This window comes from Thrips palmi, unplaced genomic scaffold (assembly GCF_012932325.1).
Source record: "Thrips palmi isolate BJ-2018 unplaced genomic scaffold, TpBJ-2018v1 HiC_scaffold_12, whole genome shotgun sequence".
NCBI lineage: Eukaryota > Metazoa > Arthropoda > Insecta > Thysanoptera > Thripidae > Thrips > Thrips palmi.
Genome location: NW_023144623.1, coordinates 10327876 through 10352560, shown reverse-complemented (window position 1 = coordinate 10352560; position 24685 = coordinate 10327876). Strand labels below are relative to the sequence as shown.

Genomic DNA, 24685 nt, shown 5'->3' with positions numbered 1-24685 from the left:
GCGCAGCTTCCGAAGTGCTCCGAACGGCACGGAGGTTTGTCGTTTGTCGGTGGCGTTCTGGGCGTTTGAACCGGCAACGTTGGGCACGGCGGTGTCGCCTCATGTCTTTGTTTTTGTTTTCCTTGCGGGTGGCGGCGTCCCAGTCGTCCCACTACACTGGGACGCCACCGGGACGACGAGGGCGTAATTAAGATGCTTTGATAGTTGACGCACCGAGTTTACACGCCGCGGAGTGAGTCGTTGCTTTATTTAATTATGGGGAGCATTGCGAGGTGGGCGTGGAGGAGGAAAAGGGGGGAGGGGGGGGGGAAGTCCTCCGCTGCGCCGCGTCCGCCGCGTCCGCCGCGTGTGCGGGTGCAGGTCGCCTGCCAGTGGAGGCGCTGGAGAAGATGATGGAGATCTGCGTTTGCATATTTCGGGGCCCCGAAAATGTGGTCGGACGCGGATGGTAATGCCCTGGGAGCCCTGCAGGCCGGCGGACAGACGGACAGGCAGACAGACAGACCGACGCCAACCGCGACGAAGTAGAAAATAAGGATGCATTTCCCGGCCACGCAAGCGAATAATCACGGGGGTGCAAAATGGAATGTTTTTGATAAATAATAATTTTTGGCAGTGTGCGCCCTCGAGTGGTGCGATGGTCTAACCCAGTCCCCGGCAGGCAGGGCGGGCAGGGCGGGCAGGGCGCGACGCCGCGAGGACGCCGAGGTGGAGTCGAGTAGTCTCTGCACCGGACGTGCTGGCCTGGGCCTCGGCCTGGCCGCCGATACAGCCAGAGGTCGGGGCCTCGCATGTCACGAAGCGGCTGTCACATTGTGTCACGATAAACGTTTGGGGTGCACGACGCCGCGCCCCGCCCCGCCCCGCCCGCGTGGCGGCGATACTCCGATGGCCCCCGCGACCCCGAGCCACGCCGCGTTATCGGCGACCTCTGCTCTTTCGGACGCGTTCGCACGGGGGCGGCGCGGCAGCGCGGCCGCCTCAAAGGACGGGCCGCCTCAAGGCCGCTTCGGACGCGCCCCCCCGCCGTCGTTCGAAGACTTCTAAGAGCGCCGAGGCGTGGCGGCGTGGCGGCCGGGGGCGTTGCGCCATCGCGTTCAACAAGTGCAGCGCGCATTTTGGCGCGCACTGCCAATCGTCTCCGCGCCGGCCGCGCTCGTCGTCGTGGTCGTCGTCGTCGTGGTCCCGGACGGTGGCCGCCGCCGTCGTCCCCTCGGCACGCCTCGGCAGTACGTAGCTACCCTCACTGTGCGACTGTTTCCGAAAATACCTCGGACACCGAGAACGTCGAGATCGTCGCGGTGGCCCGAACCGAAGGTCTTCCCCGAACGCGCCGAACGCGCTGACGCGCGAAATGGTTCCCCGGCGCGGAGGCGGAGCGGCGGAGCGCGGTGGCGGGTCGCGCAGACGGCCGCGACAATTCATTTATTCATTTATTTACAAACCGCGGCGCAGTAAAGATTAAGCGGCAATTCATCAACGAGTCCATTAGAAACAATTTTGCCCACAATCACACATCGGCCAGTGTCATCGCCATCGCGGGGCGGGGCGGCCGGGGCGGACTCTCGGCGATAAGCGGAGGGCCGCGTGACGAAATCGTCTATCCGACTTGTTGTGTATTTACACACACACACAGACGCACTCACAGCCGCTCTTAAAAAAGGGGGAAAATGGAAGTTTGTTGCACCTGTCGCGTTGCGCGGCGTGCCGTTTTTGATCCCCGTCCGGCCCGAGCAAGTGCCCCATCCTGTACGGCCTGCCGGCCAGGACGGCCAGGACCAGATCCTAATCGCCCTCCTTCACGGGCCGCGGGGCGCGGGGCCCGAACGCGGCGCGCCCCGGCTCCGCTGCCGCTCGGCTCCTTGGTGACAAGGTGTCATTCATTTACCTCAATTTTACCCGTTTTTTGTTCCTCGCTTTCGGATCATTTTCTTCCGCCGACTTCCTGTGCGCGCGCCTTTCTATCGTGAGGCGATCCGCGGGGCCTTCCGAGTCGGTGTGTGTGTGTGTGTGTGTGTGTGTGTGTGTGCGTGTGGTGTGTGTGTGTGTGTGTGTGTGTGTGTGTGTGTGTGCGCGCGCGCGTGTGTGTGTGAGCGGAGGGCGACGATTATAAACAATTTGTAGGTGGCAGTCCCCGTGGCCCTCTTCCCGGGCGAGCTGCCTCCGCTCCCTGCACGCATTGCACGCCACGGCACTCGCGCCAGGCCTGCAGAACCCCTCGAAGAAGCCGCCGGTGTCATCGCGGCCACACGCACAGGGGCCTCGCCACTGTGAGAGTGTGTGTGTGTGTGTTGTCGTCGACCTGGTCCACTCCCCAGTCAACACCAAGTCGTACTCGCAGTGCTCACGCGATGTGCCGGGTGGCGCCCCCCGCCGGAGCCGCTCACGACGACTCACTTTTCATACCGACCTGCTCGCCCTGCTTGCCCCGCCGCTGCACTATGCACGCAAAAAAATAATTTTCATCAGAGCTAAAAAATTAGCACCCGCACCAATAAGATTAGCTCTATAGGCGCAGCTAATTTTTTAACTGTGTGGCTAAAAAGTGTTAGCTGGGCGATTCTAGCAACGGATCTAACGGCCTAGCTGGAACTGTAAGGAATCCTTAGCTGTAAACCAATCAAATCTTGCTGATGAACTACTCAAGTTGTTTGCCCCCTAGTTATTCCGAGATGAAAAGATGAAACCATCATTACGAATAATGTCTACTCCACGTGGTCTAACGGTCACGGACACATCTTAAGTAGGACGGAATCGTCAGTGACCCTTGACGCGCTCACGAATTACTCAGAATTGCCCGCTGGAGTCAAGTGTTACTCCAGCAGGGGAAGCGATCCGCCACCTGGCAGACAATTGTACAATACGACGGCGCCCAGACTAAGTGAAAACGCATGCTACACTGTCACCGCGCGCGAGCGGCGGCGCGACGCGCGCAGCGCACTCTCGCGGCGATCTCCTCCACCGCGACGGCGACTGGACGACGATGACATCAACTGGTCTCGTCAGATCGCATTTAGCTTGTTTACTAGAAATTTTTGAAGGCTTGCAAACAATAGTTAGCAGCCCACGACTAGCAGTATTAACAAACAAAATTGGCTATATCCGCCACAAATTTGTGTTTTGCGAGAGTGGTTGCTTGGCAGGTAACCAGCTAACCATCTGGCCGCGCGCACCTGAGGTCGCTTGTAGCTGTGCTAGTTTTTTAGCGCCCGTGCTAAAAACGATCTGTTAAAAAAATTAGCACGGGTCTGATTTATATTTTTTTGCGTGTGAATTTGCATTTTTTGCAACCGCGCGTCGCTGCCGCGGCGGCGTCTGCTCGAGTCCCTCTCTCTAGTATTCTGAGCGGGGAACTGGCTTATCCACTGCTAGACGCGTTCGATAATAAATGCCGGCATTATGCGCTTTTGTGCTACGTTGGTAGCCGTGCGGGAACGACGCGCTGGTCGTCGTGGTGGTGTTGGCGGTGGCGGCCAGCGCCACGGTCTTGGCCGCCAGGAATGCCAGATCGGCGGAAAGGGAGCTTGCCGGACAAGGCATCAGGGCAACCCCGTGAAACACGTCCTGTCCACCCAAACCAGCCCGCCAGCCAGCGCGCCACACCTTGTGTCGGAAACACCTGCGAATTGCGCGGCGCGTCACGTCACGGCCGGACTGGCGGGGCTGGCAGGCGGGCAGGCGGGCAGGCAGGGCTGGCAGCCCACTGGTGTTGCCGTAGGCGCGTGCCGCGGAAGCAAACTGCCCTCATCTGTAGCCACAGGGCCCGAGGGGCAATGCCGCGAGTGTGTACGAGGTGATCATAATAACATCATTTTCACGCGAGCTCCTTATGGGGACGGCCGGGACGGGAGCGTCATGCCCATGATAATATGCAGAATTAGAGCAGGGGGGGGGGAGCAGGTCTTTGGTGTCGGCCGAGGCCTGCAGAGGAAGACAGCGTGCTTTGCGTTCCATCCTTTCCATCGTCTGACCGAGCTTTGCTTGGCTTGTTGCAGCCGCAGCCGGAGCGCCAGCAGCCGTGCGTGCAGCACGCGTACGACCCGTCGCGCGACCTGTCGCCGAACCTGCCGCACCACCACGCGCACCACCACGGCGACCGCGGCGACCGCCTGGACCCCTTCAACAACAACAACAACAACTCGAGCAACAACAATGAGCGGCCGGCGAGCGCGCTGTCGGGGCTGTCGGGCGGCGCGCTGATGGGCGCCGGCTGCGACGAGGACCACGCCGGCTGCCACCAGTGCAGTGCCGCCACCACCGTGCCGCCGGCCTCGTCGTCGGCGTCCTCGTGCTCGTCGTCGTCCACCACGCCCACGCTCAGGCCCAAGCAGGAGCGGCCCTGCAGCCCGGCGTCGTCCCTGGCCGGCGACGGCGGCCCCGCCTCCACGACCACCACCGAGTTGGAGGCGGCGGGGCCGTGCGCGGGCTGCGGGCAGCGCATCTCGGACCGCTTCTACCTCCTGGCCGTGGACAGGCGGTGGCACGCCGCCTGCCTGCAGTGCTGCTCGTGCCGGCACGCGCTCGACGGCGAGGTCACGTGCTTCTCGCGGGACGGCAACATCTACTGCAAGAAGGACTACTACCGGTGAGTGCCAGCGTGCCTGCGCCTGGGAGGTAGGCTGCGGTGCTCGCGGTCGCGGTCGCGCCTTCAGCGCGTGTGAGACGCAAACGGTGTGCTGGCACCACCGCGGCGGCGGTGCGGTGCGCACACTGTCAGTGTGTGTGTGCGTGAGAGACGGAGTGCCATGCCACTGCGACGCGGTGCAGCGGTGCGAGAGGGATGCCGTGGCTGGCGTCGCGTGCGGACAAGTCAATTGTGCTGTTCCACGGCCTGCCTCACGCGAGCGTCCCGACGCAGCGTCCCGGCAGCGTCCCCCGACGCCCCTGGAGGACCCAGAGGCCGCGAACCCCTTCGCCGTGGCCGGTTGGAAGTGGCCTGTCTGCCTGCCGGGCTGTTTCTTTTGCCTGCGGGGCTGTTTGCCTGCCGGCCGGTGGCTGCCGGTGGCTGACTCGACCGACTCCACCGACTGCGGTTCGCTGCTTCGCTGCCTCCCCATTTGGCATGCACTGCACTGCATGGCACAGAGCTATGCGCGCTGCGCGCTGCGCTTACGCGGCCCCGCTGCGTTCCAGGCGATGCCGAGGACGATACGGGGCGGGTCACTGCCGCGCCGGGGCGGGGCGGGGCGGGGCGAGGCGGGGCGGGGCGAGGCGGGGCGGGGCGGCGGTCTGCTGCTGTATGAAGACACTCCTCGCTACCGTGCGAGTGCGCGAGTGCGGTGTCACATTTTATCGGCTTCTTTCGCGACAGCGGTGTGCTTTACGGCGGCGCGTCTCTCCGCAGTGCCGCTCCGTCTCTCTCGCACCCCACGGCACGGCCCGCGGGTGTGGCGGGGACAGAGCGACGAATGCACTGTTCGGACTGCGCCTGGCGGCGAGGCCCTTGTACGGGGCCGCGGCCATATTTCCCAGGTGCAAAAAAGTGAAGTGATAAAAAGAGCAAGCCCGGCTTTCTTTTGGTCTTGGTCGACGCGCTGGGCGTTGGTGCTCCCAGCCTCCCCGACTCTAGCGGTGATGTCACCGCGCCGGCCGCACCGCGCCCTCCCTCGTCGACGCCGTGTCCGCGGTCCGGGGCGGTGCAGGCGGTGCAGGCTACTGTGTGCCCTGCTGTACTGCTGTCACCGCCACGGAGAGATATAAGTTGACCACAAACTCGACGCGGTACAACTCGCGGGCGGGGCGGGGCGGGGCGCGCGGCGGCGGGTTCCGACCGATCGGGTCCCGGTCGAGATTCCCCGCCGGCCCCCCGCCCCGCCCCGGCGAATTGAAACCCCCTCGCCTCGATGTACAGCGCGGCCGTGTTGGGCGCCTGCTGCAGCAGGGGAAAGGGGGAAAGGAAGGAGGGGGGGGCAGCAGCGAGCAGGGCAATGGCGGATGTCGCCCGCGGGAAACAAAGGCAATAAAAAGACATCGGCAGCACAGCGAACGGAAAATAAAACAAAGACGGGCTCGCTCCAGGCAGGCAGGCAGACCGGCCGGCCCACAGTGGGCCAGAAGACCGGTGGAGGCGGCCAAAACTCTAGACGCGTTTCGAGCTCCAGAGTCGCTAAATGGGACTCGAACTGAACCTGTGACCCCACCAATGGATTGCTCTCCGAACGAGGAATCCATTGGTGGGGTCACACGTTCGGTTGGAGTCCCATTTAGCGACTCTGGAGCTCAAAACGCGTCTAGAGTTTTGGCCGCCTCCGCCGGTCTTCTGGCCCACTGTGCGGCCGGCATGGCCTCCACCGCGTCGTCGCCGTCGTGCCACGTCGCGCTGCCGGGCTGCCGTAGGCCAAATTCAGCGACGCGATTTCTCATGCCGCCGTGTCGCCGCGTCGCTGCGTTTCGCCTCGGCGGTGACTCTTCGTCGCTCCAGATAGGAATCGACCCGGCCGGCCAGCCAGCAGGCTCTCATCCATCAAAGCTCTATTGGCAGCCTGGTTGCCGCGAGGCCTGGCAGTCTCAGGCGGACCAGTGTGGTGGCACTGTGGCACTGTGAACGGCATGAAGAATTTCGGTGGCGCCGCCTCGTGTTTTAATAGCGAGCTGTATGGCACGGTGCGTCGACCCGCGGGCCGCGAGGCGCACCCTCCTAAATCTCACGGAGAGATAAAAGGAAAATATGAAAAGGTAGCCTGGTACCTGTTGGTACCTCACACGGCGCTCCCCAACGTTGTAGAGTGACATTTATCACGAGTGAAATAATTCACTGCGCGCACTCACACACACACGCACACTCACTCACACAGCCGCACACGTGCGCGCGCGCTCACCCACACACATGCACCCGCGCGCACACTCACACACGGTAGCGCTTTACGCACGAAATGTACTAGACAATAAGACAAGCACTCACACTCACAGACACAGTCTCTAATTTCATTTACGCTGCGCAATAAAAGCTTTACACTGACTCTAGGCTTGTTAAGGCTGCACGGCCCGCTGCCCACCTCCCCCCCCCCCCCGACATCAAACTTCTTGGCTGATTCGCGGAAACGCCTTCCTCTCTTCTTTCTTCGCCCGCTCGGCTTGCTCGGCCTCCTCGGCCTGCCGGGCTTGCCGGTGTCTGCGGCCCGTCTGCGCGCCCTCGGCCGACGCGACCTCGACGGCCGTCGACGGCGACCTCCGCGAGGGAGAGGAGCGCCTCCACCACGGCGCCAGGCGCCACGGCGGCGAGGTTCACCGGGAGCGCGGCCTCGGCGAGGACCGCCACCGCCACCGGCGGGAGAGGACGGTTGTGGGAAAAGGATGGGTCACTCGGTGGCGTGCTGGCCGGCCATTAGGCTAGGGGCTGGACGGGCTGCTCGACGGGCTGCTCGACGGGCTGCTCGACGGGCTGCTCGACGGGCTGCCCCGGGACGGTGCTGCTCGACGGGCTGCTCGACGGGCTGCTCGACGGGCTGCTCGACGGGCTGCTCGACGGGCTGCTCGACGGGCTGCTCGACGGGCTGCTCGACGGGCTGCTCGACGGGCTGCTCGACGGGCTGCTCGTACGGATGGCGGTGCCGTCGGCCAGCCGTCGACGCGGCGCGGTGGGTCCGGCCGGCCGGCCGCGCTGGCGTGTTGTATGCAACACACGGCCGGCCCGGCCAGCGCGGCCAGCGCGCCCGGCCACACGGCACTCCCGGTGCGCCAGTGTTAACTTTTATGATGATTGAAGGCATTTTTCATGACGTTGCTCTGCTCCCGCTCCGCCCGCCGCGGCGCCGCGGCGGTGGCCGACGGCTGGGGCCAGCGCCACGGCGCCGCGCTCGCCGCAGATTTGGACTAGTATAACGTGAATGCGACTGCGTGTGTGCGAGATGAAGAGACTACCTCGGTTTCATACATAACACACGGACACACGCGCACGCGGCGGGAGAGCACCGAGCGAACAACGCGCGCGCACACATATACACTCACACACGGGCGCATTATGTATTCCGCGGAGACTGCTCGTCAACCTTTTTACGCGGCTGGGCCTCCCTGCGGGCTGCAGGCCACTCGGGGCCCATTCCGGCTCATGCCCATGTAGGTTGCCGATGAGGAGCCGGCCGAACGAATGGTTGCCCGCCTCGCCTGCCCGCCAGGTTGCCTGCCTCGCCTGCCCGCCGGGCATTGACGTCACCGACACCCACCTGTCCACCGCATCATTTTCATAAACCGGCGCTGTTCACACTCGCATGCGTTTCGGCGCCGCGCGCGCGTGTTGCGGTGTAGGGGCCGCAACGCTTGGAGGCGCCCGAAATCTGGAGCCTGACGTTTGGGGAGCCAACAAACAGCACGCGATGGGCGAGGGGGAATGAATGAATGAATGAATGAATGAATGAATGAATGAATGAATGAATGAATGAATGAATGAATGAATGAATGAATGAATGAATGAATGAATGCCGTCTTACTGTGTACAAAGGGATCGTCATCGCGGTCTTATCCTCTGCGCTGGCGATCCTTTTGGCGACTTTCCAGTGAAACCCGCTGCTGTTTTATTTTGTCGGGTGGCGGGGTGGGGCGGGGCGGGGCGGGGCGTGGCGGGGCGGGGCGTGGCGGGTCAACAGCACCTCCAATCCGACAGAGGCGAGGCCACCGTTTGAGTCCGTTGGGCCGTTCTGCCGTCCGGCCTTTCGTCGCCACCGCCGGGTTCCCACGCTGGACTCCAGGCTGGAGTCCAGGCAGCCCAATCGGTCCATTCGGAGATTCTTTCTCTGTTCCTCTCTCTCGCTCTTCCTGCCGCGCCGCTGCCGGTGTCGCCCCCTTTTTCGTGTCGGTCCGGACGGTCCCGGGTTCGAATCCCCGGCCCCCGTTTCGCTTCCTCTGGACTCCAGGCCGGACTCCAGGCGCCGGAGAGCGCTTCGCACCAATTTCCAGTGTAATGAGTGTTTGCTCGCCGCGACTCGGCGGGTCCCGGCGACACGCGAGGCCGGCGTGGCGTCGATGGCCGCCCGGGTACTAATGAGTAATGAGTCCCGGAGAAAATGACGAAGCTGCTGGACCGTCCCGGACCGAGAGTCCTGGAAAGCACGCGGCCGGGCGCTGGGAGCCGCGAGATGTCGCTGGAGAGGCCTGCTGGAGAGGCTCGCTGGAGAGGCTGGAGAGGTGAGGCGATCGGAATGTGGACACCGGCCAATGGCGTCCGACCGGGTCAGGCAGCCAGGCCGAGCCCGGCGGCCGCTCCAGCATTATCGGTCCCCTCCTGGACAAGACGGCCCCGCTGGACTCCAGCGAGGCTCCAGCGAGGCTCCAGCGAGGCTGGCCGTGGACGCACCCCGCGGCAGCGCGGCCCAGGCAGGGCTCAGGCGGGGCGGGGCCTAACGCACACGCACGGGGGCAAAACGAGCAGCAACCCCCAATAAGCCGACTGGAGTGGCACACTGTTGGAAACAATAATGGTCGCAAATTACGGAAAACGGAATGTAATAATGATTGTAATTTGACGATGGCCGCCGCCGCTTCTGCCACTCCTCGTCGCCTCGTCGTCGGCGACGGTCTTGTCGTGCTGCCGTGGGCGTGGCGGCCGGTGGCGGCCGTCTCCCCGTCCCACGCATTATTCCTCCAAAATGATATGACCCGTGTGTGTGTGTGTGTGTGCGTGTGTCCGTGCCGCAAGTTTCGGCGTTTCTTTGTTTTTTTTTTCCGCGTGTCACTCACTGCAGTGGCGTGGGGTTTCGCCGCGTCCGTTCCCGCACGCCGCTTTTCGACTTTTCGTAAACGCTGCACGAAAAAAAAAGTAAAAAAAACGGAGGAGGAGGAAGAAGGCAGAGGCAAGATCCTGGCGGTCCTTGCTTGCTCGCTGCGACTGACACACCGTGCCCGTGTTAATTGAGGCCTCCTGCGTGTGGCGTGCCGGCGTGCCAACGGCGTGCGTGTAGCGCCCGAAATCACGGCGTTCACGACGTCCACGACGTCCACGACGTTCAGGAAGGAAGCAGCGAATTACACACTGCCGCACGATGACAGGTTCACGTGACACGCCACCGCCGCCGCCGCCGTCGTCGTCGCCGTGCTGAGGCGTGCAACGGATGGCCGACCAATCGTAGCCGCGGGTCAAGCGCACCGGACGTCACGACTTGGTTCGGCTCGGCTCGGCTCGGCTCGGCTCGGAGGTCGGCGCGGTGAGCCAATCATGTGTCTTGCCCCTCGGCGGAACGTGTGTCGACCAATCATACGAGCGCGGCAGCGCGGCGTACCGATGCCATACCGAAGCCCTCTGGCCGGGCTCGGCTCGGCTCGGCTAACGAACTCGAACATGAAGGCACGCATCCCCTACGGCGCAGCGCGCAGCCATCCGGATGGGCGTCCCATAAGGAAGGCGACAGGAAGGGCAGAAATAGAGCTTGGATCCTTGGACGAGTCCTTGGTCGCGACCCGAGTTCTTCAGGCGTTCTCCAGTCGTTCTCCAGGCGTTCTCGAGGCGTTCTCCAGGCGTTCTCCAGGCGTTCTCCAGGCGTTCTCCAGGCCGTGACTGGGGCCAGGGATACGGTTGGCGGCTTCGACGCGCACGCCGAGAGGCACGCCGAGAGGCTCGCGGCTTCACGCCGGGCCAACCAGCTAGTCCCATTCTCAGCCGGCTGCCGAGCCGAGCCGAGCCGACCCGAGCCGAGCCGAGCCGGGCCGGTGCGCGGTTTGGTCAAGGTCCCTTCCCCGGCCGGCGTTCGACGGAGACACGGCCAAGGCGATCGAGCGATCGAAAAACGCTGCAAACATAAGTGCCAAAAAGGCGGGTTGAAAATGCGGATCTGAACCCGGGTCCCGCGGCCGCGGAGCCGCTGCCGCGGCCCCCGCGCGCTGACCGTAGGCTGACCGTAGGCGTGGCGAAGCCGCCCAATGGCGCGGCAAGGCAGAGCCGCCAGAGCGGTGCGAAGGGCCTAAGTGCCGGGAGGGGGGGGGGGGGCTGGCGGCTGGCCGCAACTGGCCCGCGCAGAGCAGCGCTAGCCGCGTACCGCCTCGGCCGCCACGCCGCCGCCATCAGAAGCTGTCAGGCCGCCGTCAGCGGAGTCGCCGCACCATCAGACTTCCATGAGGCCTTCCCGCCGACAGGCCTCGACGCGCCGCCATCAGACTCCCATGAGGCTGCCGGCCAACGCCATGCCGGCCGCGGCACTGCTACAGTGTACGCACCGCCGGAGCGCCTGCAGTCGGCGAGGTCGGCCGCCCGCTCCGGACCCGTACCCAGCGGGTGGCCTACGCGGGCGCCGTGCGTTACCCGGACGACGGGCTGGACTGGCGGCGTCGTTCGCGTCGCGGAGGAAAGCCTGGGCAGATGCGGCGCTAGATGGGCAGAAGGGGAAAACCCTTACACAGGCAGGCGCATGCACGCGGGTACGTGTAAGCGCAAGCTCACGCACACACGCGCACACACACGCTGCGTCCCCGTTCCCGGGCCCGGGCCATCTGTCATCTCGTGAGATGCTGCCTCGGATGCTGCCTCGAGGTGGTCCAGCGTCGTCCTGGGCGTCCTGGGAATGACTCCAGGTGTCTAGCACACGTGTGACTTTTTAAATTCAAGGCACCTCGCGCTGCGAGTGTGTGCGTGTGTCAGTGTGTCCGCGGCGGGGCCATCTCGGCCGGCCGCACTGTTTATGGAGTGCGAAAGATTGCGCCACTCCCGATGGCGACAGTGTGGCACTGTCTCTCTCGCACTCGTGGGGCGTGCCGGCCTGCGGCAAGGGTGCGAGAGAGGTAGCTGCGAGATGCCGCGTTTTGCCAGTTTTGGTAAGATGGTCGGCGAGGGCGGAGAGGGGCACGCTGTCCTGCGCTGCCCTAGGGCGGCCGCCGCCTCCATACATCACCACGTACGCGCAGTCGCGCACCGAGCTGGACAACGAGGTGGACGACTGGTTTCACATTTCTGCTTCTCCCAACGAGGCGTCCCGTGTTCTCTTACTTCGCGGCTGGAGCCAGCGGGAGAAAAAGGGGAAAAAAGGACAAAAGAAGAAAGACAAAAAATATTTTGGTCGGGGCTGTCAGAGGCGAGAAAAGGATAAAAAGATGGGGTGCTTGCTAGTAGTCCTCCAGGAAGGACGGGGGCGTGCCTAAGGCGTGCCTAAGGCGTGCCTAAGGCGTACCTAAGGCGTGCCTAAGGCGTGCCTAAGGCTTGCCTAAGGCGTGCCAGGGAGGGGCCCTCTCATCACAAGGACTAGATCGCAATCCGCGCAATAATTATATATTTTTCTGTTTCTCTCTATCGCAGTTAAAGTGACATTACTCTTAATTACACGCTCTTCAAGCACACGACAAAACACTGGGCTGCTTCCTCACTGGGCACGTGGAGCGCGGCCGTCAAGTGGATCTTTTTTTTGGAAAACTCTTCTTTTTTAAAATTTGCTTTTCATTATTATTTTTTGAAATTTTATTTCGACGGCCCCGCCGGACTTGGTTCGCGTACTTGCCCCAAATATCGTGCTGGCCGGCCGACCCGTGACCAGGCGCGCGTTTGGGCGGCCAGCAAAGCGTGTCGCTTGGGGGTCAGGGCGGCGCGGGGGCGGCGCGGAAAAGCGGAACGCACTTGGAGCTTCTTCTAGCCGGGCGGCGCGCAAGCCTTGTGCACCACACTATACACGCGCTACAGTGCCGGACCACCCCACCACACCAGGAGCCTCAATCGTCAAGCGGTCCAAACGCGCAAGCACTGTTTGAAACTTATCAGCACCTGTGGAATCACGTTTTGCAGCCGGTCTGCGCGCGTCGAGGTGACCGGGGCCGTGGATCGCAGCCCGCCACCGCACTCACCGTAGGTTGTGGGTTCAACACCAGCCCCCGGCCGACTTTTCGTCGGCCAAGCAGGCCAAGCAGGCCAAGCAGGCCGTCCCAAGCCATTCCCGCGGAGCGCGCGCGACAAATCACTGCGCCGCGACACGCGTCGCTATGGCGAGCCAGCCGGGCCAGCATCTCATGTGTATCATCTTTCTTTCCGAATAATATCTTATTTCCCGAGACTGAGACATCACGGCCCGCTGAGGTAGTTAGCGGTAGATCACGTAAAATGCATCGTGGCCACCAGGACACGGGCACGGCACGGCACGGCACGGCACGGCACGGCACGTCCTCCCCGCTTCTTTGTGATCGCTTTCTGACAGACGCAAATTAGGTTGACGGCGGGCTCTGCCGGCTTCGCCGCGCTGCCACGCTCCGCTCGGCTACGTGTGGACCGCGGTAACGAGCGTGGCACCCGCGGCCTGACAGGTCGCCCCCCGCCGTGTCACCGAGACCGTGTCACCGAGACCCCGACGAACCCCGAGGTAGACGTGCGCCTCGTCTTTTGAAACGGCGTCGTCGGCGACCTGTTGTCCTGCGCGCGTCCTCCGAGACCCCGCACGCTACCCGAGGGCAGCAGGTCCCCGACGACGACGGCAACAACATTGGCGAAACAAGGACGCGAGATGGTCCTTCTGGACGCCCTAGATGACCCAGTATGAAAAGGCGCGGAACTTGATCCAGATTTACTGCGGCCGCTGGGCTGTCCGTGCCGACACTGCCAAAAGCGCGCCTCCTTCTAGGCCTTCTAGGCGGCCGCGAGCACTTGCCGCAATTGGCGCTGATGAGCTGCCGACACATGTTGTACTGTCATCAGTCGGCGAAAGCGGCGCTGGCTCGGCCCTTCGGCTCGGCTCGGCTCGGCTCCGGCACTTTGAACACTGTCTGGTCCGGTTCGGTCCGCCGCGGCTCGCAACGGCCCGGCTCGACACGGCCCGACTCGACACGGCCCGGCTCGACACGGCACGGCGCGCGGAATCTAATGGCGCAAACAACGGCCATGTTCACACGAACTGCTATTGCCGCTGCGGGGAAAAAATCGGCACGCCGACCGGAAAAAAGAAGGAGAAGGAGAAGAGGAGACAGAGAGAAGCAATCGAAGAGGACGACCGCGCACCGCGCTCGACGACAAGCAAAGAGAAAAAGTCTCAACTTTGATTGGAGATTGGTCGAAAAGTGACTGGACTGTATATGGCGAGACAATGGCCGATCGGAGCGCGGCCCGGCCGGCCGGCAGATGCGCAGAGAAAGCAAAGGGAGCAGCAAAATGGAGGCTCGAATAAAACTGACAAAAAACGAGAGGCCGTCGTGGCGACGACGAGGGCTGCCGTTTGGTATTCTCAGTTTGAAATTTGGCGCGCACCGGCCGTGACTAGAGAGTCGAAACGTGAGGAGGAACCGGTCCACTGTACAGTCGCGCGCGGTGCACCGCCTTGTGTGTGGGAAAGACGGTGACCTCACCTTTGGCCCGTGCTCTGCCTTGTCTGTGTACGCGGCGCGTAAAACGTTTTCATTCAAAAGAAGGCGCAGCCTTGTAGGATAATTAAAGCATCGCGCGCTTCCTGTGCCGTGAGCACGTGTGTGCGTGTGTGTGCGTGTGTGTGTGTGCGTGTGTGTGTGTGTGCGCGCGCTTGTGTGCGTGCGCTTGCGCAGCTCATGAATGTAACGTGGTGGATGAACCGCTGGCGTCGTGCAGCGGGTCGCCTTAAATCTTAATCTTATCTTTTGTCTCTCTCTGCCCGCTCTTCCTCCCGCGCGTCCTCAGAGTCCCAAAGGATGACAACCTTAATTTTAGCATTTTTTTTCTTGTGCGCCTGCTGCATTGTATGTGCCTCTGTGCCTTGCGCAAAGTGCATTCGCTGTGCTCCTGAACGGTCACGACTCAGTCCAAATAAGCGCTGTCTCTCTCGCACGCGAAGGGCGTCCCACCGAGAGAGGGGCAGACCTAACCTAGAACAGACAGATAGAGCGACATTGTTTGGGGAATCAGGTGCATAAAGGGTCAGGTCATCCAACAGCTGGGCTCGCTGGGCGCAGGGCAAGGCCGACGAGCCAGGCCAGGCCGGCCAGCAGACATAAAATAAGCGTCTTCCTGCCGAGAGAAATTAAATGTGTGGCTAATCTGGGAGTACGATTCACACGGAACATCCCGTTACGCCAGGCGGCCCGCAGATAAGGGGAGGCAAGGGTTTGCACCGTTGATTTCATTAAATTCATAACGTTTCCCTAAAAATGCTATAAACCCTCGCAAAGCCTGGCGAGGCCTGGCTGCGCGGCCGGAGAAGCGGAGCGACAAAATTTTGAGACCCTCTTCCGGTGGGCCCACAAAAAAGGGTGACTCCCGCGGCGAGCTTTTTACGAACAACAATAAAAAAGCGTAAGATTAAAAACTACTTATTGGAACAATGCACTTTCTGACGCTCTCTGTATCTTGATCTGTGCGCTGACGTTCCGGCGAGTGACCACACGTGTGGGCAGAGCAATTAAATTCGGTGAAGATTGAATGTAAACAAAAGCCGAATGGGCGAGGTCGGGCCAAGTGGCGACCCCCTGTGGCGCGGCGCTGCGGCGCGGCGGCGCTAGACTCGAAGACGAACGGGAGGCCAGCGGAACGAAAACGAATTTGCAACATTTCACCTCCGCGTCCGTGTGTTCGAGCCCCACCGGAGCCCTCTCTTTTTTCCCTTCTTCATTTTATTCCAACCTGTTTATCTGAGATGATGTTTTTAGGCGGTGGGCCTGTCTCGCCGTATTTATTTATTGTTATTGCGGGAACATTATTTTACACTACGCGACTTGCGTCTAGATTCGGTGGTCCAGATAGCGTCCGGTGTTGGCCTAAAGGATGCAATCTGCGTGTGGATATAAGACGTGTGGGAGAAAAATTGACTCGTATACGTTTCTTACGTTAAAATATGAGAACTCCCGGAGAAAGAAGGGGGGGGGGGAGGAAGCTCAATGAGGAAAAGGGGAAAGGGGGGGAACATGACCGCGGTGCCGCGGGTGCCCGACTTATGCTAATTGCTTAATTTCAATGCGGCGCCGCGCCGGACAGGTCGCTTCTCCTCCTTTCACCCAAAAATGTTTGAATATTTTGGCCGCCGCCTTTTTGAGCTTGTAATGCCATTTTGATATGAATAATTAATTCGGGGAAGAGGACCCCTGCTGGCGGTCGCTAAACAAGCCTTTTTCTCGCGCAAAAATGTCTCAGTGCAAGCAAGAAAAAGAAAAAATAACAGTTTAAAAAAATCTTGTCTTTTATTTCCCCGGCTCCGGTTTCTCGTGTTGTTATTTCCCGTCGGATGACGCAGCCGTTTCGTTTTCACGAATATATAATAATACGATAGTTTTGTGTGTTTCGAGCCGCTTGCAGGGCTTGGGGGAGCCGGGGCGGCGGGGCGCGGGCCCTTCCAGTCTCTCCAGGAGCTCCAGCAGGGGGTGGGATAATAGCGGGTCGAGCCGTTGCCGGAGGGACCGAGGGAGGGGACTGGAGTGGACGCTGGAGTGGCAAGCGGGGCCCCCGCCCCGCCCCGCCCCGCCCCGCCCCGCACACACACGGCGCCACGGCGCCCCGCCACCTGTGGCCACGCATACCTCAGCCTCTGTGATGAATAACAGGGCCATGACGTCCACACAATTTTACCGCCGTCATCCCGCGGCACGCAGCAAGCGCCTGCAAGCGGCGGCCGCTGCGCCCTGCCCGGCCTGCCCGCCCTGCCCCCCACGACCTGGCGCGGACCTGGCGGCCCGGCGCGCCGCCACGCGACGACGGCCACCTCGCCGGCTGCCCTCTCGCACCCCCGCGAGTGCGACAGGGACGGAGCGACGGACTCGGCGGCAGCCGATCGGTAATTGGCGAGTGATTGGCGACGGACGCGGCCGGCGACGTTACGACCCTCATTGAGGGCCTCATTGAGGGAGGCGAGGACGAGCGCATCGCGCAGGCCGTCTCCGCCGCGCCGCCACGCCCCGTGAGTGCGAGTGAGACGGAGTGTCTAGCGGCGCGCGGGGCCAGGCGTCGGCCAGGCGTCGGCGGGCAGCGTCGCGACGCCGCTAGCATCGCCTCGCCACGCCGTTCTCGGAAGCGCGCGCCCAGGCGCGGCGTTCGCGGAAAGGGTCCTGAAAAAGCGCGAAGCGGGAATGCAGTGCGGGCCGCGGCCGCTGCGGCCAACCGCTGGGGCGCGGCATGAAATTAATAAATTTAATAAATAATTAATAAATTTAGTGAACGCCGTCGTGGCACTGCCGGCCGAGACCGTCCGGGCCGCGCCACTGTTATCGACGCGGCGACGCAGCCTCGATCTGTCATTCACGCCGATAAGGCTCTCTCTCTCTCTCTCTCTCTCTCTCTCTCTCTCTCTCTCTCTCTCTCTCTCTCTCTCTCTCTCTCTCTCTCTCTCTCTCCCCTCTCTCTCTCTCGCCCCCGAGGCGCGATTACCCGCTGTGTTGTGCTTTCCGTGCGCTTTCTCACGACGTTTTCAAAACCTAAAATGCTCTTCTCAAACAATTATTTTAATTTTTTTTTTTGAAATTTTGCGTACGTTTTACTTTGATTTTTAAAAGTGAGTGTGCGCGCGCGCGCGTTGGAAAACGGCGGCGAAGAAAGGGCAGCAGCAGCAGCGGAAAATAAAAAAGGAAGAAACACAAACTGACGCCGCTGACGCGCACTTGGCAGGCTTCTGTGAATAAAAGATTTGCTGTCTTTTTTCCCCCTTTCTGCTGCTTGACTGCAACAATATCGCCGCGCCGGCCCGGCCATGTCAGACGGCCTGCAAATAGTGTGTTTTTTTCTCGGCCAGCAAGCAGTGCGCCTTGCAGCCTTTCGCAGCCTTGGAACCTCGCAGGTCTTGCAGGTCTTGCAGCCCCAGACCGGGCCCGATACGCGTCTGTGCACGGCTGTGAGTCGCCCGACACGTTTATTCCCATATGTGTGGGTGCGTGTGTGTGTGAGTGAGTGTGTGTGTGAGTGAGAGTGTGTGTGTGAGTGAGTGTGAGTGTGTGTGACGCGGTGTTTCTAGGGATTCTTACTGCGCTGCACTTTCCATACGGCCGGAAAACGCTTTGCGCGCCGCGACTTCGAAATTTTTCATACCGTCGCGGGGAAGGCGTCGTCGCTTCCGGCTGTCGTGCGAAGAGCGGCGAAGAGGCGCCTCGCCTCGCGTTGCCACCGCCTATAAACGTTAACAGAGTGTAATAGGCGCGCGGCCTGTGGGCTGGCGATGAATTTGTCTGCGTTTACGCGGTAATCGTCCGTGGCTGCCAGCCCCGCCAGCCCCGCCAGCGCCGCCGCGGACCGCCAGCTCGTACGGCCGGCGCCCTGCCCCGTCATTTGTGGTCATCGAGGAGGCGCCCCGCCCCGCCCCGCCTCGCCCCGCCCCGCCTCGCCCCGCCTCGCCCCGCCTCGCCCCGCCACGCCCCGCCCCGGCCGTATCGTTTCATTCGGCCAAATCTACTTCCGGTGTAGATTCGGATCTGGCCGACTTGCCCCGGGCGTTCTTCAGTGTAGGAAGCGGCTCCTGCCAAAACGGACGCCTCTCCGCAAAGAATTATAAAAATGCACGCGGTGTCTCGGCCGTTTTGGGTAATGCCCGTCAAAAATTATACTCCGGCAAGAACGACCTGCCGAACTCTGGCATTAATTGCGAGCGTGGGTAACCCGGCCTTTGAATAAAGGCCGGGGAGGAATTTTGCGGAGGAAAAAAGTGGCTCGGTCGTTCGTCCTATAAAGATGTCCATTTCCGACTTCCGAAGGTGATGAATTCGAGCGAAAGCCGTCGGCAAGCGGGCTGCTCCCGAGCACCGTCGCTCTGTCCCTCTCGCACCCCCGCGGTTCCCTGCGGCACGCCGCGCGGGAGCGAGAGAGACAGTCGCTTCGGCCTGCCCTGCGCTCGGGTGGCTGGCCACGAGGCACGCCGCCCTTGCCGCTGTGGGAGTGTAGCCAACCTAACAGGGAAAAAACGGAAAAAAGACGCACCGGGATTTGAACCCGGTCCGAGACGGTCGGCTAATTTGACGAACTCCCCCGCCAATTTGAGGTAATCGCGTTAATCCCTGCGCTGCGGCGTCACAGACCGTCACGCGCCATTCGGTTTCATGGCCTGGCGCGGCCTGGCGCCGTCCCTCTCGCACTCGCTGGGCGTCCCGGCGCACCGCAGGGGTGCGAGAGAGACGGAGCTTTTGCAAATGCCGGCCCAGGCAGGCCCAGACCGTGTACGCACGCTGTTAGCGCCTTTCCGATAGACCACTAATTTGGACAAATCTGGCATGGAGATGAGCGAGCACGCCAGTCGCTGCACTGCAAAAGGCGCCGCCTTGTAGGACACGTCGATGGACAGCCAGAAGGCGGTGGCTTATTCATGCAATCTGGAACAAGATAACTCGACACACGAAATAACGCTATTTTTGCGCGAAGAGGACGAGAAGTGCGCGCCGCGCGGCCGGAAAAAAGTGCATCTGTTGCATCTGCGCGTTTAAAATGCAGTGGCGGTGCAACGCGGAGCAACGCAGTGCCCGATGCATTCCATAAATGATTTATATAGTGTGTGTGCCCGTGCCGGGCGTGCCGTGCCGGCCGGTCGGAGGGGGTGTAAGTTCCTTTTTTATCAGGCTAGTCTCGTGGCGCGCGCTGCCCCGCGCTCCGCCCCGGAGATCCCAGCGCCGAGATTTGATTGAAAAGCCGGGCAGCAGCGACACAGCAGCGAGGCGGCAGGCCGATTCCGGGAGGGGGGTCTCTCTCGCTCTCGCGGAGCGTCATGGGTGTGAGGGAGACAGGCCGAAGAGACCTCCGCCTCGGACTCAGCCTGCGGGGCAGCTACTCGGGGCAGCTACTCGCATCGGCAAGCCGACGCAAGCCGACGGCAAGCCAGGCGCACGCGGCGAGCATGCAGTGTCATTATCGGGCTCACGCTGGGACTGGCCGGCAAGGCACAGCCTAGCAGGCACTGCCCGGCAGGCAGCCGCACTTCCGGCCTAATCGGTGACCAATCAGAGATGAGATCGCCTGGGCACGGCCTGGGCAGGGCACGGGGAGGTGGCGGCGAGCAAACCACCCGGACCTACGCAAGCAAAACTACTTTTTACACTCGCGTTTCTTCTAGTGTTTTCTCTCCTCTTTGTTTGGTTAGGGCAGTGGTTCTCAACCTTAGGGTCGCGACCCCAAGTGGGGTCGCGAAAAAATTTTAAGGGGTCGCGGCGAGGTAGCTGGGGTGGTGTTTTGGGCCGATTTTAAGCAGCCACTGCGTCTGATCCGAGGCGGGCATTTTGCTCCCTCAACCGGCAATTGGTCTTTGAACCTTCCTTTAGCATGCCTTTGTTACGGAGTGTGATTATCAGTCTTAGTTTGGGAGCAGTATTGTCTCAAAGTTGGCCGAAACGGTCAGAAATGTCTTTGAAAAATCGTGTTTTGGGCCTATTTTAAGCAGCCACTGCGTCTGACCCGAGGCGGTATTTCGTCGTCCTCCTTCAACGGGCAATTGGTCTTTGGACCTTCTTTTAGCATGCCTTTGTTACGGAGTGTGATTATCAGTCTTAGTTTGGGAGCAGTATTGTCTCAAAGTTGGCCGAAACGCTCAGAAATGTCTTTGAAAAATCGTTGTGCCTGTTTTTGTCAACTTTGAGACAATACTGCTCCCAAACTAAGACTGATAATCGCATTCCGTAACAGAGGCATGCTAAAGGAAGGTCCAAAGAACAATTGCCCGTTGAGGGAGCAAAATGCCCGCCTCGGATCAGACGCAGTGGCTGCTTAAAATCGACCCAAAACATGATTTTTTAAAGACATTTCTGAGCGTTTTGGCCAACTTTGAGACAATACTGCTCCCAAACTAAGACTGATAATCGCACTCCGTAACAGAGGCATGCTAAAGGAAGGTCCAAAGACCAATTGCCTGTTGAGGGAGCAAAATGCCCGCCTCGGATCAGACGCAGTGGCTGCTTAAAATCGACCCAAAACATGATTTTTTAAAGACATTTCTGAGCGTTTTGGCCAACTTTGAGACAATACTGCTCCCAAACTAAGACTGATAATCGCCTTCCGTAACAGATGCATGCTAAAGGAAGGTCCAAAGACCAATTGCCCGTTGAGGGAGCAAAATGCCCGCCTCGGATCAGACGCAGTGGCATGCTAAAGGAGGGGTCCCGTGGGGTCGCGAAACTTTTCCTGGGGGTCGCGGAAATTTTTGGCTACAAATTTGGGGTCGCGAGCCGAGAAAGGTTGAGAACCGCTGGGTTAGGGTCACAATCCCGCACGGGATTCAGAGTCGCTGAATGGGACTTGAACCGACTGTATGACCCCACCAATGGATTGCTCTCCGAACGAGGAATCCATTGGTGGTGCCATTCAGCGACTCTGGACTCTCGAGTTTTGGCCGCCCCCACCGGTCTTCTGGCCCACTGTGGGGCGGCGCTTGGAGGCCTTGCGTGTTTGGACGGCGCCTGTCGCTCGCCGGGGCGACGGACATCCGTCAACGCCGTCAACCAGCACACTAGGCGTTGTGTTCCGGAAGCACTAAGCCCGGCTTAGGAGAGCGACCGCTTTGTCGGCTATCTTCATCTCCTTGGATGATGGATGCGCCGCGAAATAACAATTAGACGGAATCCTGCTCCTCTTTTCCTCGTTTTGACTCTCGTGCGTGTGGTTTATTTCACCGGGCTTCGGCACAAGTATTTTAATTAATTTGGAGGTTGACCCACGCATGGGCGTTTGTGCGTCAATTCCAGGCGTGCCTTTCTCCCGCTGCCGCTCAAAAATAAGCAGCACCCACGGGTATAAAAAAATGTGCGCCAACCGAAAATGACACACACGCGCACACACACACTCACGGCGTGGGCGGGGTAATTTTTTTTTGTTTCGCATCGCAATGAAAATAATAATGATATTCGCGCCATGCTTGGGACTTATCTTCACGGACCTGTCATCCTCTCGGGACGGATTATGGAGATGAGGCAGCGCGGCGCGGGGGAGGGCGAGACGCAGGGCGAGACGCAGGGCGAGACGCTGGTGTGAAGAAAGTAAGTTGCCGGCTTGTTTTTAATTCACCGCCCGCCAAACAAAAATATAAAACGCACCCAGGGGCACTTCCTGCAGGGTGCAGGCCGTGCAGGGTCAGATAGGGGCCGCACCTCGCCACGCCGGCCGTTGGGGAATCTCGAAATTGAAGAAAGTGAGTCTCTCTCTCTCTCTCTCTCTCTCTCTCTCTCTCTCTCTCTCCTCCTCATGTTCAGTGCACTGTTTTTTATTTTCTAAAACTATCGCGCGCGAAACTACACAGTAATCTGGCGGTCACGTCGCGCTTGTCCTCGAATGAATGGAGCAGGCGTGACCTGGCGGGGGCCGTGTGCAAAAAGGGGGAGGGGGGGGGGCTGCAGACACGTCGCGTCGCTGCAGCGCCCAGCCGCGCCAGCAAGTCGCTCGATAACCGCTAGGGGCGCTGCTGTCGCCACACCGTCGGAGACTTCGACGCGGGGCAGAGCGAAAGCGCACCAGGGAAATTTCCAAAATTGATTTTTTCCTTGATGGTTTTCCGTCGCCGCTTGTTTCATTTTTTTTTTCGCGGGGTTCGATTATGGGTTCGATCCGTCGCCGCCTCTCCTCTGCCCGGTGCTGTGCGGCTGCGCGGCGGCCATAACCTGCAATGACGACTCACTTGGCACAAAGCGATGGATTGGATTGGCCCATATCTATCCCGTACGGGCTGAGCGCGTGAGCGGCCGCGCACTGCACCGTTCTCTGTCTGTCTGTCCGTCCGTCCGTCTGACCGTCCGTTTCGTACACTCTGCTCCTCTCAGATTACCGCTCTCGATTCAGAGTCGCCCCGACGTACGGGACGGGCTATTCACTTTTCGTTGCCAAGCAGCACGCCCAGGCGTCCCCGTGTGTGCGCTTATTGGCACCGTGTGTGTGTGTGTGGCGGAAACGGCCGTCTCGAGAGCGCGCTCGTGTGACAGTGGCCGCGAAGGGGGCAAAACACTTTCCACTTATTCCCGGCTCCGCTGGCCCAGTTTTGCCAGTTTGTTGGAGTTTCGGCGACGCGTTGACGGCCGAGTCTGCGAGCGCCACCTCGCGGCCGGACCATTGAGGCGAGACGAGACCCTCCCGATGGGCAGGGAGATAATCCTCCCTGCGGTCGCGCCGGCGTCCTCGACGTTGTCCTCGACGTCGTCCTCGGCGTCCCGGGTTCGGCCGACCCCCCGACTTTTCCCCCGCGTCGTCACACTGTATAATGCCGTGATTGAAGAGTGTCATCCCCCCTTTGTTGTCGAGATAAGATGATCGGCGCTCTCAATTAGGCGGGGCACCCCTTTGAGAGTGACCCGCGCGCCGCCCCGCCTTGCCCCGCCTTGCCCCGCTCCCCCGATGCAAATCTGTCCACACTTCCGTTCGGCGGACTGGCCGGCCGGCCTTGTGCACCTTGTGTCCGGTTTCGCTGGCAGTGCTCTCCGCGCCGCGGACTCTCTTCTGGTTGCACCTCGCTCGGGTCAGCCTGAGTTATGGACTGTGCTTTTCCGATAGAGTGAGCACACCCTATTCACACTTTGGGAGGTGACGCCAGGATCGCCCGACAGCGTGTTACGTGCACTCCACTGCAGCCGAAAGTTTTCTCGGGGAATAATATACAAGGCTCGGTTTTGTGGTAGAGTATCCGTACGGCAAGCCGAGCTTGAAAAAGTCATTTTACAGACATCGCGTGGAAGAATATGGCTCGGTCATTCGTGCGAGTGTGCGTGTGTGTGTGTCTGTGTGTGTGTGCGCGCGCGCGTTGTCGGTTGTCCACGGCTACGCGACGCGAGAGGGACAAACTGTCAGCGCGAGCGAGTCCAGTGATAACTTAGGAGCTGTTTTTGTGGCTGCAGTGGCTGGCAGCTCGGCCGACTCCTGGGGAGGGGGTCCAGGACTCGGTCCAGGACTCGGTCCAGACAGGACCACTCCGGCGAGTGCTCTCGCGATGCAGCTCGCCAAGGAGTCTTTAGTCTGTCCCCTTCAAGCAGCCACAACTTCACCGTGCTTTAAACTGTTTGCTTTGAAACATCTTGTAACTGTCAAATGGCGTAACAAGATCTTCTCGAGGTTTCTGCTTCAACGTACGACTCAAACACAACCCGCACGCTTGACCTTTTCTGCGCACATCTTAATCAAATCCTTAATCAAAGATGCACCTTAATCGAAGGCACACGCCTTGCGGGTGTACCTCTTAAGCGCACCTCTTAAGCGCACCTCTTAAGCGCACCTCTTAAGCGCACCTCTTAAGCGCACCTCTTAAGCGCACCTCTTAAGCGCTCCTCTTAAGCGCTCCTCTTAAGCACACCTCTTGCACCTGAGTGGCCAGCAGGACGGGGCGTAAGTCGACGGGCGGCACGAGTCTCTACATTCCGGGGCCGTGAAACTACTCCACGTCTTGATCGGCACGGCGCGGCACGGCGTCCCTCTCCCATCTGATACAGCGGCCCGCTGATACTGTCGTCATGGCGACCTGTGACGCGCTGCTCCGGGACCCGGAGTCCGTCCGTCCGGTTCCAGAGGAGAGGAAGGACGTGGAATTGGTCGATGCCGCCAGTCTTTTCCGATAAGCCCTGTTCCAAATCGGAGCCAATTCCAGTGCAGTGCGTTCCCATTCCAGGAGCCGATCGCCGCCTTTATCGCGCGAAATCTGATACCGAGTCGCGCCGTATGTTGCGGGTTCGAGTACCCGCACCGCCTATTTAATTTTTTTCTCAACTTTTCCTTTTTTCAAAAATGAAATTTTTTCTGGTGCGTCGTAGTAGGACAAGTGTCGACAATGGTGCTGCTTGTCGTCGACTGCATCTTTTTTTCGACTACCGAATAAGGCAGAGTGGCCAGCATGTCTTCTGCTGTAGTGGCGGGGGAAGGTGAGAGGGGGACGGGGTATATCGGTGAGTATATCTCGCCAGA

The 24685-nt window shown here is 60.7% G+C and overlaps 1 protein-coding gene across 1 annotated transcript in view; it reads left to right on the top strand.

Moving 5' to 3' along the window:
* LOC117640323 (LIM/homeobox protein Lhx9-like) overlaps positions 1-24685 on the top strand; it is a 48212-nt gene that overhangs the window by 9595 nt on the left and 13932 nt on the right. The window contains exons 2-3 of the mRNA XM_034376742.1: positions 3996-4075; positions 4268-4585. Of these exons, the coding sequence (XP_034232633.1) occupies positions 3996-4075; positions 4268-4585 (398 nt within the window). The remainder of the gene's footprint in view (positions 1-3995; positions 4076-4267; positions 4586-24685) is intronic.